General features: G+C 43.6%; 1 protein-coding gene and 1 non-coding gene across 4 annotated transcripts in view; one reads left to right on the forward strand and one right to left on the reverse strand.

Annotated features, from left to right (window-relative positions):
* Positions 1-3,252, reverse strand: part of Nrdc (nardilysin convertase) — a 67,604-nt gene extending 64,352 nt beyond the window's left edge. Inside the window, exon 1 of one of the 3 annotated variants that reach the window (XM_050136244.1) lies at positions 2,753-3,251. In XM_050136244.1, coding sequence (XP_049992201.1) covers positions 2,753-3,090 — 338 coding nt within the window. In that variant the 5' untranslated portion in view covers positions 3,091-3,251. Of the gene's footprint in view, positions 1-2,752 lie in introns of all 3 variants that reach the window. The other 2 variants (XM_050136246.1, XM_050136245.1) reach the window with 2 other exon arrangements.
* Positions 3,253-5,017: 1,765 nt separating this feature from the next.
* LOC126498109 (U6 spliceosomal RNA) lies at positions 5,018-5,124 on the forward strand. The gene has a single exon (XR_007590771.1). It is a non-coding gene; the product is annotated as a U6 spliceosomal RNA (small nuclear RNA).
* Positions 5,125-18,720: the final 13,596 nt, after the last annotated feature.

Consider the following 18,720-nt stretch of genomic DNA (forward strand, 5'->3'; position numbering starts at 1 on the left):
AAAAAAAAAAAAAAAAAAAAAAAAAAAAAAAAAAAAAAAAAAAAAAGGCGTTATCTCTGTTCTTTTTTTGTATGTTCTTTATTCAGAGTAACTTTTTAAAGAATTATCCCTGCCTTTTTTTGTTTGGTTTGGGCTTTTTTGTGGATTTTTGCTTGTTTGTTTGAGACAGTGTTTCTCTGTGTAACCCTGGCTTTCCTGGAACTTGATTTGTAGAGCAGGCCGGTCTTGAACTCAGCGATCTTTCTGTCTCTCCCTCCTGAGTGCTGGGATTAAAGTTGTGCGTCCCCACATCCAGCTGCATTCTCTCTCTTTTGAAGTATTCCTTTTCCTTGTACCACAAACTAGCTCAGAGTTTATTCAGGCTGGGTCTGAGTCACCATTCATTACAGATGACTGGAACACAGGAGGATTAGAAGGGATCTTACAAGCCACCATTCAACCAATTGAGGTCCAAGTCCTTTCTCATACATTTTTGGAAGAAGCTATCTGGCTCCTCTAGCGTATCACTTCCTACTGTTGTAGGAGGCCACTAGTTAGTTCCCGGCTGCTCAGTCCCGAAATAATACAGAAACCATATTATTTGTAATAGCTTAAGTATATTTCTGGCTAACACTTATATCCTTAAACTAGCCCATCTCCATTATTAATCTGTGTATCGCCATGTGGCTGTGGCTTACCGGCAACTTTTCGGCACATTTCTGGCGGCAGCTCCATAGCTTCTCCTTGACTCCACCTTCTTTATCCCAGCATTCAGTTTACTTTTCCCCACCTACCTCTACTTTGCCCTATCAGGCCAAGCCAGTTTCTTATTTCATTGACCAATAAAAGCAACACATATCCTACTTTATTTTTTAATCTACTCTAACATATATACTTCTATTGGGAATTCCATAAACTTTAGGTCCCTGATTTTGCTTCCCCTTCCCTAGTTCGTTTTTTGAGCCAGGGTTTTATGTATCCCAAGCTATATAAGCAAGGATGACTCCTGACTTCTGATTCTCCTCCCTCCACCTCCCCAGTGCTGGGATTAAAGGGGTACACTGCCATGCCCCACTCTCATTTTCCTTTTTAAATGTCTATACCCTCCTACACTGTGAGTTTAATCATCTTAGTATGCCACCCTGGGCAAAATGATATTTATTGCAATATATGACCAATGTGCAGAAATGCTACCTTGGCACCAGGCACACATAGTAATCATTTCTAAAGTTGCAAAAAAAAAAAATAAGGCCAATGAACACATTTAAAGCAACAAAACAGCATCTGACATTGAGCTATTATTAGGTAACTTTGGAAGAACAGGAAACAAAAAAAACCACTAAAGCCTGTATTGACAATTTAATCTGAGAGGCAAAAACCAAGCAACATTATTACTTTCTATGTGTTCGCTTACATGTTACAATTACATCTTTGACAAGAAAAGTTAACTCTAATTTATAAAGATACCTTGACCTGACCCTGACAGCTGGGAGGGAGGGAGGGAGGGAGGGAAGAAGGGAGGGAGGGAAGAAGGGAGGGAGGGGGAGAGAGAGAGAGAGAGAGAGAGAGAGAGAGAGAGAGAGAGAGAGAGAGAGAGAGAGAGAGAGAGAGAGAGAGAGAGAGAGATTAAACTGGTCTTGACGTGGGGGCTGTGTCACTGTTTTCTGGACCTGAGTTTCAGTTTGTAAAACAAGAGAACAGGAGTTGAGGAAAGTAGAAAAGATGATCTCTAGGCTTCTCTTCTGCTCTTTAACACACTGTAGGCTTATAATAAATTTCAACCTAGACTACTTAGCCTTCTAACTCAGCATGAATAAGAACCTCATAAAATATCAGCAAACAGAGCAACTGGCTTTTATGTCAGATGACCAGTCTCATTCAAGCTCCAATATTATTTAGCTGCCTAATTCTAAGAAAGAAAACCTCTCTGGGCTTCAATTTCCTCAACCAGTAAAGCAAAACTGTTAGATTATATGAACTACTTTCAAATACAAGATAGCCACATTTTCGGAAACAAACTAACTCTCATGTTTATTCAGGTGGAGACTGTGTTACCATTTATTACAGATTGAAACACGGGACTAGACAGGATTTTACAAGCCTACCATTCACCAACTGAGGCCCAAGTCCTCTTTAATACATTTTTTTTAAGAAGTCATCTAGCCATTCTAGTTATGGCGAACTACCCACAGTCACAAGCCACTCCATCTTAGACCAGCTACGCTGTAAAAGTTTTTCTATTAAGGCCACACCATCCTCTTCATAAGTTTCACTCCGTTTTACCTCTTTTCCTTACGGGACTCTCATATATCTTTGGATTGAAACGGAATAGAAATAACAGTCACATCTCAAATAGCCTCTTTTCCAAAATTAAGATCGCCAACTGTCAAACTTTCCTCGTATCACACCAAATCCCCCTTTTCATCCATCCTGTCTTCCCAATGAAAACCTCAGTTCTTACTTTAACGAAAGTCAAAATTAGCCGGGCGATAGCGGCGCACACCTTTAATCCATCACTCGGGAGGCAGAGGCAGGCGGATCTGTGAGTTCGAGGCCAGCCTGGTCTACAGAGTTAGTTCCAGGACAGCCAGAGCTACACAGAGACTTCTTTGGAACACCCCGAATTGCCCTTGCCACCTGCACCCAAGCAAACATTTAGAATGAGAGTAATAACGCCCTGTTGCTCCTCCGGGGAGACTCGGAGACCAGAAGTCATGGCAGCACCAACCGAAGCCCGCACCCTGTTCTCCCCAGTCCGAGCCTCGTCCCTCACCGGTACTGCTTGGGGTCGCTGGGAGACTTAATGATCTCAGGGTCGCCGGCATTACTGTGAGACCCGCTCCGTCCCTCCTCCTCAGATTCATCCGCTCCTAAACGAGCAACCCGGCCGCTCTCGCCCGAGTCCTGTCCATTGGGTTGCAGGTCTGGGCAGCTGCAGGTGGACTTCGCCTTGTTTCTTCCCGGCATGGTCAGCGTGGGAACGGGTCTCGCAGATTCTTCACACAGACCCCGTGCTCCGGTCCGCCCCAGAGCCGTCAGCTCCCGCCCGGCCTCACACCACAACTTCCTCCCGGTGGCACAGACTGCAGCAACCGTGACTCTCCTCAGCATTCACCAGCAAGTCGTGGCGCTGGACATCCCGCTCCCCAGGCCCACCTCCTCCTCCTACTCCTCCAGCCACTCCTCCTCCTCCGCGTCCCAGGGGCGGCGGCGGCGGCCGGCGTTGTTGCTGCCGCAGCCGCTGGGGAGGACAGGCCTGAACCCCTCCTCCAACCCAACCTCGCTCACACCAACTTCCTTCATCCCACCCTCCTGACAGCCAGTGACGCTGTGGATTCTAGCCAGTCACAAGGCGGAACAGACGTCACGTTTGCTGAATTAGCCAATGGGAGCCGGGAAGAAGAGGGACCAATAGGAACCGGCCGGGTTCCTGACGCACCCAGAGAGCATTTCGAAACCTGACGTGGGCGGGGCGAAGGGAAAGAGGCGGAAGATGACGGGAGAAGGTTGGCTGCGTTTGTGACGTGCGCCGGCGACTGTGTTAGGAATATCAAGTAGCGCTCCGCGGCTCTGAGAAAATATTCCCCAGCGAGACGGCTCAGGAGTGAGCCGCGATAGTGGGGTCTGATCTTCCTCTTCATCCATTTGCGATGTATTTCTTATCTTTCGGCTCTCAGAGTGACTCAGCAAGTCTTTTTTAAAGAAGCGGAGCCCCGGAAGTCTTTTCCAACCCTATCCTGAGATGAACGCTGTTCTTGTGGGTCACTCAGCACCGGAAATAACAACTGCACCTATCCATCCTGTAGACGCTAAGCTGTTGGTTCTTTTCTCCCCCCAAATCCGAAAGAGTCCCTAAAAGATCAGTTTGGTTATCTCACTCCTGTATGCGAAATGGTTTTGTTTTGTTTTGTTTTTCTTTTTCTTTTAAGCTTTCCCATAGAATGGAGCCCTCAGCCCGCCTTTTAAGTTTAGTCAACTTTTGCTGAAAGGCAAAAACATGGTAGACCGCCGCCCTCCAGTGACTTTCCCAAGTTTTGTTGTTGTTGTTTGCCAGAGCCATTGCTGAGACTGGAACAGACACACTATAAATAAAAAGCAGTTGAAAAGATACAGTATACGGATCTATTAGATAATGAGATCATACCATATAGAGAAAATAAACGTTTTCAGCATGAATAAACGGAGAGGAGGGTGAGGAGGACTCGAAATCAGTAGATGCATTAGTGGTCGACTTTCCTGCCTCTGAATTTCAGGTGCTGAGGATAGAGTCATAAACAAAACAAATCGTTGCAGGTGTGGTGGTAGCCCTGCCTCATATCTCAGCACTCGTGGCGGGGCAGATAAATCTGAGTTCGAGGCCAGCCTAGTTTAAATAGCAGTTCAAAGCTAGCCGGAGCTCCCTATTGAGACCCTGCCTCCAAAATAAATAAAATCCTTGCCTTCTTGAAGTTTACTGTCTTACGTAAAGAAACAGATATGTTCAAAAGCAATAAATGCTAAGACTACAATACAGGACAGGAAGAGAACGTGTTGGGGAGGTGTGGGGCAGAAGTGTTTGAACATTTTGAGATATCCCAGTGTTAGGACATTTTAAAAAAAATATATCCGTTTTTTAAGCAACTCCACTGGACTCCTCTCATGGAAAGCAACTTCATCTGTGCCTCTCCAGCCGTAAAACAGCTGAGCAGTGGAGTAGAACACCAATAGTAAATGTTGAATAGACACCTAAGTGACATAGCCTGTGCTTTGTTCAGGGACGTTGTGTGTGTGCTTTTTTTTTTTTTTTTATCTCCAAAGCAATAATGCCAAAAATAAGAAATCTTCAGTTTCAACTATCAATTTTGTTTTCCTGAGGAGAAAAGGAATTTATACCATTAATTGAGATTGGCTGGGTTTTCCCTAGGGTGAAACATTTATTCATTTAACTAACCGAGTGAAGTCCTGCTGTGTACCAGAAATTGAAAGTAATGAACAAATATTTCCCCTTTCTCTTGAGCTCATAAGAGATGGAGAGATAGACGTTAAAGAAGCGCATAAAGTGCTCAATGTGGCAGCGCGTATACTAACATTGGGTCAGTGCTGAGAAGATCAGCCTGGCCCCTGCTCATGGGGGATAGGCAAATTCATGAAGAGTTCCATGTTTTTCTGAAGTATTCTGGTACCATAAACACATATTTCAATGCTTTTCTTTCTCTTCCCCCCCTCTAGCCCTAAGAGCAGACATTAATGGCAGAGATGGTGTCTCTGTAACTTACCGTTTATACCTTTCTTTTTCAGTGTAAAAATGTCAGTATAAAGACCCACAAAAGTAGCATACAAATAACTATAGATGGAGGTACACAAACAGATACGCCCTATTCAGAGAGTTTTCCCAAAGAAGAGAAATTGAAGCTAACATTTGGAAACTGTATAAGGATTGGTGCAAAAATGAACTCAGTTAATGGAAAGCTCTGGGTGTGGTTAGACTCACAATCTGGAAAGGGGTCAGTGACAAAGATCACACAGAACATTCCAGAGAATAAGCCATTGGCCTGCCTGTTTCATACATACAGGATTCCCAGATCTTAGAATGTTTCCCACCAAGCTGTAGGTACTCACTAATGTGTGAGCAAACGAAAAGGAGGATGTTATGGTAAAAATAGAATGCTGCAGGTCCCCAGAGGGCCCGTGGGCCACTAGGGGCAGCGCATCCCAGGTAGGGAGCTACATAGCAGGTGAGAGACCTCAACTGGGCAGCCAGTCCCATAAGGAGCCACAGCTGGTGAGAGACAGATGGATAAGCACGCCATGCAGAGTGAGGCTGGATATTTAGTGGGTAATGGAAGGGAAAGGGGGTAAGGGAAGAAGGGAAGAACAGAGACGGGGAGAGAGAGAGAGAGAGAGAGAGAGAGAGAGAGAGAGAGAGAGAGAGAGAGAGAGAGAGGCCACAGCAGCAGCTACCTCTTCAGGAGAAAGACTGAAAGGAAAAGACTCAGGCTAGAAGCCTGAGTGAGTACATGTGACAATTGTCTTTCTGTGTCTGGTTACCTCTCTCAAAATAATGTTTTCTAGCTCCATCCATTTGCCTGCAAATTTCAAGATATCATTTTTTTCTGCTGTGAAATACTCCGTTGTGTAAATGTACCACATTTTCCTTGTCCATTCTTCAGTTCAGGGGCATTTAGGTTGTTTCCAGTTTCTGGCTATGACAAACAATGCTGCTATGAACATAGTTGAGCACATGTTCTTATGGCAGGGTTGAGCATCCTTTGGATATATACCCAAAAGTGGTATTGCTGGGTCTTGAAGAAGGTTGTTTCCTAATTTTCTGAGAAATCATCACACTGATACCCAAAGGAGCTGTAAGTACAAAAATTTTAATTTCTGTTCCTAGTTTAAACTTATCTCAATAGATTCCCACTTGACTGGCAGACACATCCAAGCATCATTTGCTGCCTACAACCTGCTCTGAATGACTGTGAGCCCCAGACTTGCCGAAAGCTGATGTGGACCAGTCCAGCTGATGTGAATGCTCCCTGTCTCTTCAACAGTCTGTGAACCAGATGCTTCTGATGGGTTCCCCATTGTCCAAATTCCCTCCTACCTTTGGCTAGCCTTTCAGCCTACTTGGGCCCTGATGACAACACCCCAGTGTCAGCTTGAAGTAGTTGCAGAAAGGAACACGTTGTCCCATGCTCCCTGCTCAGAATAGGTTGAAATGCTGAGACGAGGGCGAACTCCCTGGCATGGGGGGACAAAAATGGCTACCTATAGTGCCCGTTGATATACCAGAAAAATAAGCGCAGAGTTGTCAATTAATGAATTTATTAACTAAAATGGTTCTACAATAAGAAGACACCTTGGTTCTTTATGTAGAACCACGGAACCAAGGAGGACATTAAGGATTATAATAACTTGGTTGTACTCAAAGATCAGAGCTACAGGGTCTGGTAGGCTGGCCACTACCCTGGAAAAATTTGTTAGCTAATGATTCTTAATGGGGCAAGCAGGGCCCATGATTGGGTCCTGTCACTGGTACTTGTGAAGGGGGAAGTGAGGGACCCAGGCACACAAGCCCAATAGAAGCCTGAGTCTCAATGGTTTACCCTAAGGCGATACCTGGTTCTGAGAAAGACCACAAGCTGAGACTACCCAGGCACCACCCAGGAACAGACCTTCCAAAGGAAATTCCTAATGTTCCAACCATTGTAGATAGGATCACCTGCCAGCACACACTCATTGCTTTTCACCAGGACACCCCTACACAAATGTCAGCCAATCAGGGGTCTTGAACCTTAGAAATCCCTCACCCCTACCTTTTCTACTACAAAAACCCAACCCTAACTAAACTCGGTGCTCTCCGACCACTTCAAAATGATGGACACAGGTATAGTCGGAGTTTGCAAACTTGTGTAAGAATAAGGCTCTTTGCTTTTACATACAGGACTCAGTCTCCTAGTTGGTTTTGGGGGAATTCTGTGATCTGGGCATAACAGTTTATATAGATTTATATTTATTTCATATTTGTGTGTGTGTGTGAATACACCCACAATACATATACTGTGTGCATGCCTGGCACCCTCAGAGATCAGGAGAAAGTATCAAATTCTTTGGAACTGGAGTTAATGATGATTGTAAGCCAGGGACCCAAACCCAGGTCCCTAGCTCTTAACGGTTGGGCTAGCTTTCTCTCTGGTTCCAAGCTGGCTGGTTTTAGTGCTTTTTTAAAAATCACTGCTGAGTCATCTCTCCAGCCCCAGTAGTAACTTAGAGAAAGAAGAGTGGCACTGGGGTAACTCCTTGCTAGTTTCCTGTGTTGAGTATCGCATGGCGCTGTTACCCATCCTGGCAGGAGAAAAGGTACTCCCATCCACAGTGGTCCCCAGGGAACTGGGATTTCCCCCGTCATCTCAGGCTGGATGATCCGATGCTAACCAGAGGAGGAGCCTGTCTCCCAGAAAGAGCGCTCACACAGTTCTGAAAGCCTGTTTCTGAAAGCCTGTCAGGCCACTCTTTAGGGGAGGTTAGGGACAGACAAGAACAGTTCAGTTGTAGAGGGGACCACATCTTGACCAGGACCGCTTAGGTGCGCTCAATGTAAGCCCAGATCTCATGTCAGGACCCAGATGAGGGGAGTTGGTAGGTCTCTGGATTTTTCTCAGCAGTTTCACTTCTCAATGAGGCCATATTGGTTAAATCTCTTGCCTCTGCTTTACACAGTCATTTGGTTTTGTATGTGGCCTTTTAAGGGCTAGCTAGTGTCTGAGCTGAGCTGGTTTGATTTGCCTGGGTTTTGACCCTCTCAATTCGGCTAGTAACTTGGAAAAGAAGAAATTCTGGAAGAGAAACAGTTTTGGAGGGGAGAAAACATTAACTCTGTGCTATTTGTATACTACACAAGTGAGGCAGAAAAGAAAAGAAGCTGAAGATGGGGGAAAGTGAACCTGAGATGGGTCAGTTCCTGGTTGTTAAACAAAGCTTACTAAAATCCTGTCTCAAAAAGGAAGGAAGGAAAGAGAAAAAAAAAAAAAAAGAAAGAAAGAAAGAAAGAAAGAAAGAAAGAAAGAAAGAAAGAAAGAAAGGAGAAAGGGAAAGAAAGGAAGGGAAGAAGAGAGAGAGGGAGATTAAAGTTTCCTTAGAGCAGATGTTAAAGTTTCAAATCAGGTGTCAAATTAGATACATAAAATATAAGAACCAGGGGCTGGTGAGATGGCTTAACAGATAAAGGGTATTTTGCTGTCAAGCCTAATAACCTGGGTTTGATCTGGGAGCCCCACAGCAGGATAGAGCCAACACTGACTAGTTATCCTCTGACTTCCACATGGCCTGTGCTTACAGGAGGGCTCAAACATACATGACAAATGTATTTAACATTTTTTTTTGATTTTTCGACACAGGGTTTCTCCGTAGCTTTTGGTTCCTGTCCTAGAACTAGCTCCAGTTGTAGACCAGGCTGGCCTAGAACTCAGAGAGATCCGCTTGCCTCTGCCTGCTGAGTACATGGATTAAAGGTATGCGCCACCACCTGCCTAGGATGTAGGTCACGTCTGGACTTTAACTGTTGGATATATATTCATCTTTATAGCTGAAGAAAGCAAGTTAAAGTATTGTCACTTCTTGCCAATTCTTTTAAATCAAAAATGTTAAATACAGCCGGGCGGTGGTGGCGCATGCCTTTAATCCCAGCACTCAGGAGGCAGAGGCAGGCGGATCTCTCTGAGTTCTAGGCCAGCCTGGTCTACAACTGGAGCTAGTTTCAGAAAAAAAAAAAAAAAAAGAAAAAAGAAAAAAGAAAAGAAAAAACAAAATAATTTGAAACAGGGCAGTAGTGTCACACACCTTTAATCCTAGCACTCAGGAGGATCTCTGTGAGTTCAAGGACAACCTAGTCTACTGAATGAGCCCCAGGACTATAAGGGCTACACAGAATCCTGTCTCAGAATACACATACAGTAAAAGTTGCACATCTCATTTCAATATCCATAGTTACTGTGAAGGAAGAGGTACACTTAAGCTGCCTATATAACCATCTTATAAAAAAAATCGATGTTTTCCAAAATTAAGGAGTTCTTTTGAGATCACCAATAAAGTTACAGAGCACAAGATTGTTATAAACTGTGTGCGTGCGTGTAGGAGCATGGGGGTGGGGAGCACGCATGTGGAGAGCAGAGGACAACGTTAGTGTTGTTCCTCAGGAACAATATTCCTTGTTTTATGAAACAGGGGCCTCTCATTGGTCTGGAGTTTGCTAAGTGGACTAGGCCGGCTGACTGGTGTATCCCAGACACCTGCTGGTCTCTTCTCTAATCAGGCGATTACAAGTGTGCGCCACCTTGGGTGACTTTTTTATGTGGGGTCAGGCATCACGTTCAGAACCATGTGCTTGCCAGATAAGCACTCTGCTGGTGGGGCTGTTTCCCTAGCTCCAAGATATCACTTTTAACCTCACTTACTCACAGTTTATTAGATTATTTAAACAGGTTTTTTTTTTCTATTTCCACTCCATCCTACGGTCTTTCCTAATTATTAACCTGAGGGTTACCTCCTAACGGACTTCACAATCCTTCCCTTTGTTCTGACAAGACTTCAGAAATCATCAAAATTAAAAATATCTCATTTCTATGGTTAATGACTACTTCTAAATGGCATTTTAGTTATGTAACGACTACCTACCACAGGGACAGATCTAAACCTTACTCTTAAAATTCAAAGATTAATTCTTTTTCTTTTTTAAATGCTGAAGATTTGATAATTACTCTCAGAATTACCTCAGATGATAAAATTAAAAGAAAATTACATAAAGTTCTATACTTAATATAAAGAAAAAATTTCTCCTTTTGAATAATGGAGACCAAAGTTGAGGGAAAAATCATGTTACTCATATAGTACAGTTTCAAGTATCAAAAGTAAAATTGGAGCCGGGCGGTGGGAGGCAGAGGCAGGCGGATCTCTGTGAGTTCGAGACCAGCCTGGTCTACAAGAGCTAGTTCCAGGACAGGAACCAAAACCACAGAGAAACCCTGTCTCGAAAAACCAAAAAAAAAAAAAAAAAAAAAAAAAAAAAAAAAAAAAAAAAAAAAAAGTAAAATTAGTTAAGAGACTTTAACTATTTTGAATTTGTTCATTACATTCATAATTTTATCTTTGAGTATATTTTAGTATGAGAATTTTAAGTGGGGTATTTTACATTATTTTCTCCTTTTTACTAGCATATATTAATTATGCACAAAGTAAAGAGACTTCATGACATTTTCATGTAATTTGTATGATGTACTTTGATCATATTAACCCCTGTCCAGTCTGTCCTCTTCCCAAATATTCACCCTTGTACTTTCATGTCTTTTCCCCGCTTACGTCTAGATTTCAAAGGTAATTTTTATGAGTTGGGATATCAGAAGTGCAGAGTGTGGATTCTGCATTGAGTAAATGAGGCGCGGTACGAGCCTATTAAAGTTTTAAGCCCTAAATTATTCCCCCTACTGTACAAAATTCCCTCACTAACTATTCATTATCCTCTCCATAACTCTTCTGAAATGCCAGTAACACTCTTAGGAAAGTAAAATACCATTTTGTGAAGTGAATGGATTTGCCCTCTCTCTCTCTCTCTCTCTCTCTCTCTCTCTCTCTCTCTCTCTCTCTCTCTCCATTCCTTCTTCCCCACTCCCCTATTGAACATGCCTTAGGCCATCTGAGATTATCATAAAACTGAGGTGGGTGAGGAGATGGCCAAATGTGGAAGAAAATATATAGAGAAAACAAAGGAAGGAAATAAGGAAGATATTATCCTCAATCATGTCAAAGGCCCACAATGTAGGAAATTATATCTTTGGAGTTTCAGTTAATAGATGTCCCACCCATTGATTGCTATTCACCTGTAGCAGCTTTGTCTCCATCTAGGTCAGGAAGTAGGCGTATTCTTAGGGAGTCCTGTCTTTGGAGACTAATTACATGTGGCACTAGACCAGGGACTTTATATGATCATAAACGTTGCTTTTTCCTATACATTATGGTGGTTAGCTTTAATTGTCGACTTCTAATGAACCAAAATTACCTCTGAGAGATTATCTGCATTGAGTTTGCCTGTAGGCCTGGGGAACTATCTTAACTAGGCTAATGATGTGGCAAAACCCTGTGAACCGCACCATCCCCTAGGCAGGGTGTCCAGAACTATGTAAGAATGGAGACGTTGAGCTAAGCACAAGCAAGCGTGTATATATCATCTTTCTCTTCTCTTGAACAATTACTGTAAGGTCCTGCCTTGACTTCCACACAACAACAGACTGTACTGTGGAACAGTAAGTGAAAATCAACTCCTCCTCCCTGAAGTCACGTGTTGTCAGCATTAGAAACGAAGCTACCACAACTGCAAACACAGTTTCAGGAGCCTTTGTTGTGGAATCGTCTCTTTGTACACTGGGAAGATGTGTCACTCTGACTGGTTTAATAAAAAGCTGAACGTCCAATAAGTAGGCAGGACTTGGGGAGCAAGGGAGTGTGGCGGTGGTCACACTAGCTGCCCATAGAGGCCAGGCAGTGGTGGCACACATCTTTAATCCCAGCACTCTGGAGGCAGAGGCAGTTTAGGAAGACTAGAGCCTCGAAGAAATTCGTACGTTCCAGGGTAGGAGCATGAGGATTAGAATTATTAAGCAAAAGCAACAGAGAGATACAAGAGAAATAAGAGGCAGAAACACAGAACAGCACCAGGAGGGACATTCAGTGAGTACCGAATCCTGAATCATCCTGCATTTATTTTTCACATTCTTACATACTTCACTCCAAAAGGGAAGGGGATGCAATAGACTTCATTAACATGATATAAGGAATAGACTTGAATTTTCTGACCTTTAGTCCAGGTGGAGCAGATCCACCTCTATACCCAAAATACTAATTTACCACACCCTAAGTCAGAATCTCTTGTTTGTAGCCACACCTCTTGTCTACAACTTTGAAAGAACAAAAATAAACTCAGACTCTCTGACCTCCATCAAGGAGGAACAGGCTCACTTCTGCAGACCCTTATGCCCCTGCCATACCCCGCCATATTTCTGTAAGTTCAAGGCCATCCCAAGCTACAGGAAATTGAATCAGTCTAAAAGAGAAACAGAGCCAAACAGTGGTGGCTCACACTTAATCCCAGTACAAGGATGGTGGAGACAAGAAGTGATATGGCTGGGCAGAGAGGAACATAAGGCAGGAGGAGACAGGAGCTCAGATTTCAGTCTGTCCCCTCCTTCCAGCCCTCACCTGCAGGTGATCTTGGGAGATGTTAGATTACATAGAACATGGACGGTTAGAGCCAGAAGGTGGTGACTGCATGCAGATTCAATCTGCCAGAGTCCACAAAGAATAACCCGGGGGAAGCTAGAGAACAGCGTCCAGGAGAGGGGACGCTGAGAAACTCCATGTAACCGCGCAGCAACATAGGAAACCTTACAAAACAGAAGAGGGGGAGTGGCAGACTCTGCTCTGGAGGGATCAATGGTCCGGAGTGCCCCCCTCTCAGTGAAAGGGAATGACTAGAGCTACACTTAAGACAGAGACCCTCAAGAAATTGGCACTTAGACATTAGTGACAGCATTTGAAAGAGAGAAGAAACAAGGAGGAAGGGAAACAAATTGTATGATCACTGAGCAATGGGAGAAGTCTGTTTTTAAAAAACCTATTGAAACAACATCCTGGTGCCCCACTCCCCCAACTTTTGTGAACCACACCCTCGGTGGAGTCAAAGTAAGAGCCACACAATATGTCCTGACGACACTTGGCCAGCAGAATATTTCCAAAATGTTGAATCAAAACCACACAAGTATTCAGCAAAGTCTGAGTCGGAGCCTGCAGGGAACAAAGATACATATTCTAAGATACAAATACAACAGTAAGACCAGCCAAGGGCTGGGAACTGGCTCAGCAACTAAGAGCACTGGCTGCACTTGCCAAGGACCCAATTTGATTCTTAGCACCCACACGGTGACTCACAACTGTCTGTAACTCCAGTTTTAAGGAATCCAGTAGCCTTTTCTGGTCTCCCCCCCAGCACCAGGCACTCACTCAAGTGGTACACAGACATAGACGCAGGCAAAACACCTGTACACACAAAATTAAATAAATTTTAATTTAACTTTTTGAAAAAGAGGACAGGGCTAGCATTTGCAATTTGACTCTTGAAGGACTGCTGAGAGAGATGTGACCAATATCTAAGAGGCAATCATCGGCAGGACTGGTATCTGTGATCTGACCTCTCAAGGGCTGCCCAGGGGTGTGGCAGGCATCTAGGAACCTAGGAAGGAATGCTGAGGGAGTAGACGCTGACCTAATTCAGGCTGTATACTCCTCCAGCCCTCTCCATACATCTATCTCTCCTTAACTTCACACCCAAAGTCCATTAACAGACCAGTTCTAGTTTTGTGCGCTCTCTCTCTCTCTCCTCTTTTTTTTTTCCTTTTCATTTTTTTCTTTTGATAGATTTTTGTTAGAGAACACAGTCTGGGCTGACTAGCGTCTGACTCTCTTGAGAGCCGGAGTGTTTTAGATTATCTGATGACTTCTCCCTGCCTGTATGGGGGTGGGGCACAGAGGTACAGACCTGCACGTGGATGGGCAGAGGACAAAGCACAGCCTCAGGTATTGTTTCTCTGGAGTGTTCTTCCTTGATGTTTGGAGCAGGGTTTTTCATTGACCTGAAACTTGCCAACTAGGCTAGACTGGTTGGTCAGTGCGCCCTAGAGATCCACCTGTCTCTGACTCCCACACTGGGATTATAAGTGTGAGCCAATGAGTTCGATAAAGAGAAACACTTAAAAAAAGAAAAAAATTAAAATGCTAGAAGTAGAAAATTCAATAACTCACACAGTTGAGATGGCGCTTGCCACCAAGCCTGACGACCTGAGCTCAATCTTCAGGATCCACAGAAAAGCAGGAGAAAAACCCACTCCATAAAATAATGGTTCTCTGACTTACGTGTGTGTGTGTGTGTGTGTGTGTGTGCATGTGTGTGTGTGTATATATATATATGGACGTGTGTGTGTGTGTGTGTGTGGTAAATAAATTAATAAATGTTAAAAATAAATAATTCAATAAGCCAAATGCAAAGCTCTGTGGAAACTTCACCAATAGAATGGACCAAAGGGAAGACATCATCAGACATGAAGATGAGAGAGAGGAGCTGGAACTTTCAGAGATGATTAAGACGAAACAAGTAGACCACGTAAGGTCTGTGGGGCTCTATGAAAAGGCCAAATACATGTCATGGGCATAGACATAGAAGGAGAAAAGTTTCATTCCAAGAGCATAGACATTTTCAATAAAAACCATAGGTTAAAATTCGCCAAATCTATGGACAGAGATGCTCGTCTAGGCCTAGGAGGCACAGACAAGATCCTTCATGAGCCATATTACAGTTAAAACACTAAATATAAAAAAGCTGGGGGCTGGAGAGATGGCTCAGTGGTTAAGAGCATTGCTTGCTCTTCCAAAGGTCCTGAGTTCAATTCCCAGCAACCACATGGTGGCTCACAACCATCTGTAATGAGGTCTGGTGCCCTCTTCTGGCCTGCAGATATACACACAGACAGAATATTGTATACATAATAAATAAATAAATATTTTAAAAAAAGCTACAAGAGATAAATACCCCATCACACACAAAAAGGCAGGCCCATCAAATAGCACCGGGTTTCTCTACAGAAATTATTGTTATTACTATTATTATTATTATTATTATTATTATTTGGGGTTTTTAAAACAGGGTTTCTCTGTAGTGTTGAAGCCTGTCCCAGAGCTCACTCTGTAGACCAGGCTAACCTCAAACACATAGAGATCCACCTGCCTCTACCTCCTAAGTGCTGGGATTAAAGGTGCGCTACCACCACCTGGCAGAAACTTTTAAAAGCCGAGAAGACTTGAAATGCTCTATTTCAGACTCTGAAAGAAACTAAGTACCAATCTGGACTACTATATGCTGCAAAACTATCTGCCATAAATGAACAAAGAAAAGCTTTCCATAACAAAAAGAAATCACAACCATTAAAGCATTTCTGTAGACAATATTTGAAGGAGTCCGTGACTACTAAGGGACCACTAAGGGAGTCTGTGACCACTAAGAGAATCTGACCACTAAGGGAGTCTGTGACCACTAAGGGAGTCTGTGACCACTAAAGGAACCTGAAACCGTTAATCTTGGTAGTCAGCATCGCATGCTTGGGAAGAATTGCCTCCATCAGATTGGCCTGTGGTCATATCCGTGGGGACCTTTTCTTAACTGCTAATCGTTGTAGGAGGGCATCCTGTGGGTAGTGCCATCCCTGAGCAGGTAAACATGAGCTTGGGAGCAAGCCAGTGAGCAGCATTAATTTACGGGTCTGTGCAAGCTCCTACTCTGAGTTTCTGCCTTGACTCCTCTCAATGATGGACTATAAATTAAAAGAAGAAATAAATCCTGTCGTGGAATAATCTTTTTGTTTACTGTGAAGATGTGTCATTCAGTTGGTTTAATAAAAAGCTGCATGGCCAATAGCTAGGCAAGATTTGGGGGGCAGAGAGAATGCTGGGAAAAAAATGGCGAACACTCATATATATAAAATAAACAACTTAAAAAAAAAATAGCCAGGCTGAGTGGTGGTGGTGGTGGTGCACACCTTTAATTGGTGGGGGAGGGGGCAGAGGCAGGTGGATCTCTGAGTTCAAGGCCAGCCTGTTCTACAGAGTGAGTTGCAGGACAGCCAGGGCTACACAGAGAAACCCTGTCTCAGAAATAAATAAAATTTTAAAACAACCACCTTATCTACCAATAACAAGCCTGCTGAAGAGTAAAAATAGAAAAACAATTGCACTCACAATTCCCTTAAGAGGATGTATCCTGTCATAAAACTAACCAAGGAAGTCCAAGATCTCTACAATGAAGACTTTAAAGTATTAAAAAGTGAAGTGGAAAAAAAAAAAAAAACAAAACCACTGACAGACAAGAGGACCTCCCTTGTATTATTATTGTGAAAATGGTTGTATTACTAAATAAAAGCAACCTACAGATTCAGTGCAATCCCCATCAATATTCCAATGTCATTTTTTAAAAATAGAAATCGAGAAAGAATCTTCAGCTTCATACGGAAGCACAAAACCCTCCAGATAACCAAAGGGAATAATGCCGGCGCTACCACCGTGCCTTATTTTAAGTTATACTACAGAGCCATAGCTATAGAAACACCATGAGAGCAGCTCAAGGCAGACACGGACCAATGGATTAGAATGAATGACTCAGATGTAATTCCACATAGCTACGGACACATGAGAAACAAGAACTAGGACGACATTGAGATTCCATCTCGCCCTAGTCAGAAGGGCTGTCATTAAGAAAAGGAGTAAGGGCTTGGAATGTAGCTCAGTAGGTAAGAGGGCTTGCCTAGCATTCGTGAAATCCCGGTTCAGTTTCCGGCACCTCCTAAACGTAGGTGTATGGGTATATACCTATAATCCCTCAGGAGGCGGGCGCGGGAGTCTCAGAGATCACGGTCGTCCTTGGTGACTTAGTGAGTTTGAAACCAGTCTGGGCTGCAGGAGACTGGGAAAACAAGTGGTGGTGATGGTGTGGACCAAAGGGAACCCTCATACACTGCTGGTGGTGATGCAAGTTAACCTCATTACCATGGAAACCAGTGCGGGGGGCGGGGGGGTCTCAAAAAAACTAAAACTGTACCACGTGACCTAGCTGTATCAATCTTGGATATTTAACCAAAGGGTTCTAAGTTGACATATCACAGAGATACTTGCTCACCAGTGTTTATGACAGCACCAGGCACAATAGCGAGGTTAGGGAATCAACCCAGGCACCCGGCATCACAGGCACTGGGTAAAAGAACTGTGAGGTATGCATGTGTATATGACAGAATGGAATTTGCTTCAGTTGGAAAGAAGCAGCAGCTATGTCATCTGTAGAAAAACGGATGCAAATGGAGATAATCATAGTCAGTGAATTAAGCCAGTCTTAGAAACGCAGATAGCATGTGTTTTCTCTCATTTAAGGTTCCAGATTTTATACAGAGACGTACTGTCATAGACGTCTATATGACACCAAAATGAAGTGAAGCTGTCTGGAAGAACAAGGAGGACTAATGAGAGGGGGTGAAAACGGGGGTGGAAAGGATGTGAGGGAGGAAAACGCTCAATGTATGATACATACTTGCCTGTAACGTAGTCTGTGTACAATGAATATTAATAAGAAAGAAACTGGGGGGCTGGAGAGATGGCTTAGTGGTTAAGAGCACTGACTGCTCTTCCAGAGGTCCCGAGTTCAATTCCCAGCAACCACATGGTGGCTCACAGCCATCTATAATGAGACCTGGCACCCCCTTCTGGCTTGTGGGCACACATGGAAGAAATGCTGTACACATAATTAAATAAATAATTTTTTTTAAAAGAAAGAAAGAAACTGGGCATTTAATTTAAGGTAGGACTCTATGCACATCTTCTACGAGGCTATTATCTGCAATGCAGTGTGACTTTGCAGGGGTGAGCTGTTTGGGGGTCACCCACAAGCCTATAAGGAAGTCCAACAAACTGATTGGCTCGCCCAATTGGAATTTTGGTGGAGTCTTTACTTTGGTCTGTTATTGGTGTCCTGTCTGTGGTGTACAAGTAGGTGTTTGTTCATATCCCGCCCAGTAAAAAGTACCCCAGCCGTAATTCCCTGATGCTAACTTCCCGATTTGGGACTGGGCTTGGCTGTTTAGCATATACAAAGGCCTAAGTTTGATCCCTATCATCAAAAAATAAAGAAAATGGAAAGGAATAAAAGAAATCCCGGTTTTGAGCCGGGCAGTGGTGGCACATGCCTTTAATCCAACACTTGAGAGGTAGAGGCAGGCGGAGCTCTGTGAGTTCGAGACCAGCCTGGTCTACAAGAGCTAGTTCCAGGACAGGCTCCAAAGCCACAGAGAAACCCTGTCTCAAAAACAAAACAAAAAGAAAAAGAAAAAGAAAAGAAAGAGAGAAATCCCGGTTTCCATCATTTGTGGAGATACAGTGTCAGACGGACACTTACTCTCTAAAGGCTCAAGGGAAAACAGCCTTTGTACTTGCAACTTTCCTCAAAGTTTGAAATTGTTGCGGAAAAAAAAAAATTCCTGGATGGTGACAAGATGAGTTACCGCTTGAGATAGCAGAACTGACTCCGGGTGCCTTAAATGCACAGTGTGATTCCTGGATTTGTGAACAGACACTTGTGGGCAAACTAGCAGGGAGTCTCCCGCTAGCCACAGCCTCCAAGGTCCT

This window comes from Alexandromys fortis, unplaced genomic scaffold (genome assembly GCF_014885135.2).
Source record: "Alexandromys fortis isolate MF-2015 unplaced genomic scaffold, M_Fortis_MF-2015_v1.1 scaffold_13, whole genome shotgun sequence".
Classification (NCBI taxonomy): Eukaryota; Metazoa; Chordata; class Mammalia; order Rodentia; family Cricetidae; genus Alexandromys; species Alexandromys fortis.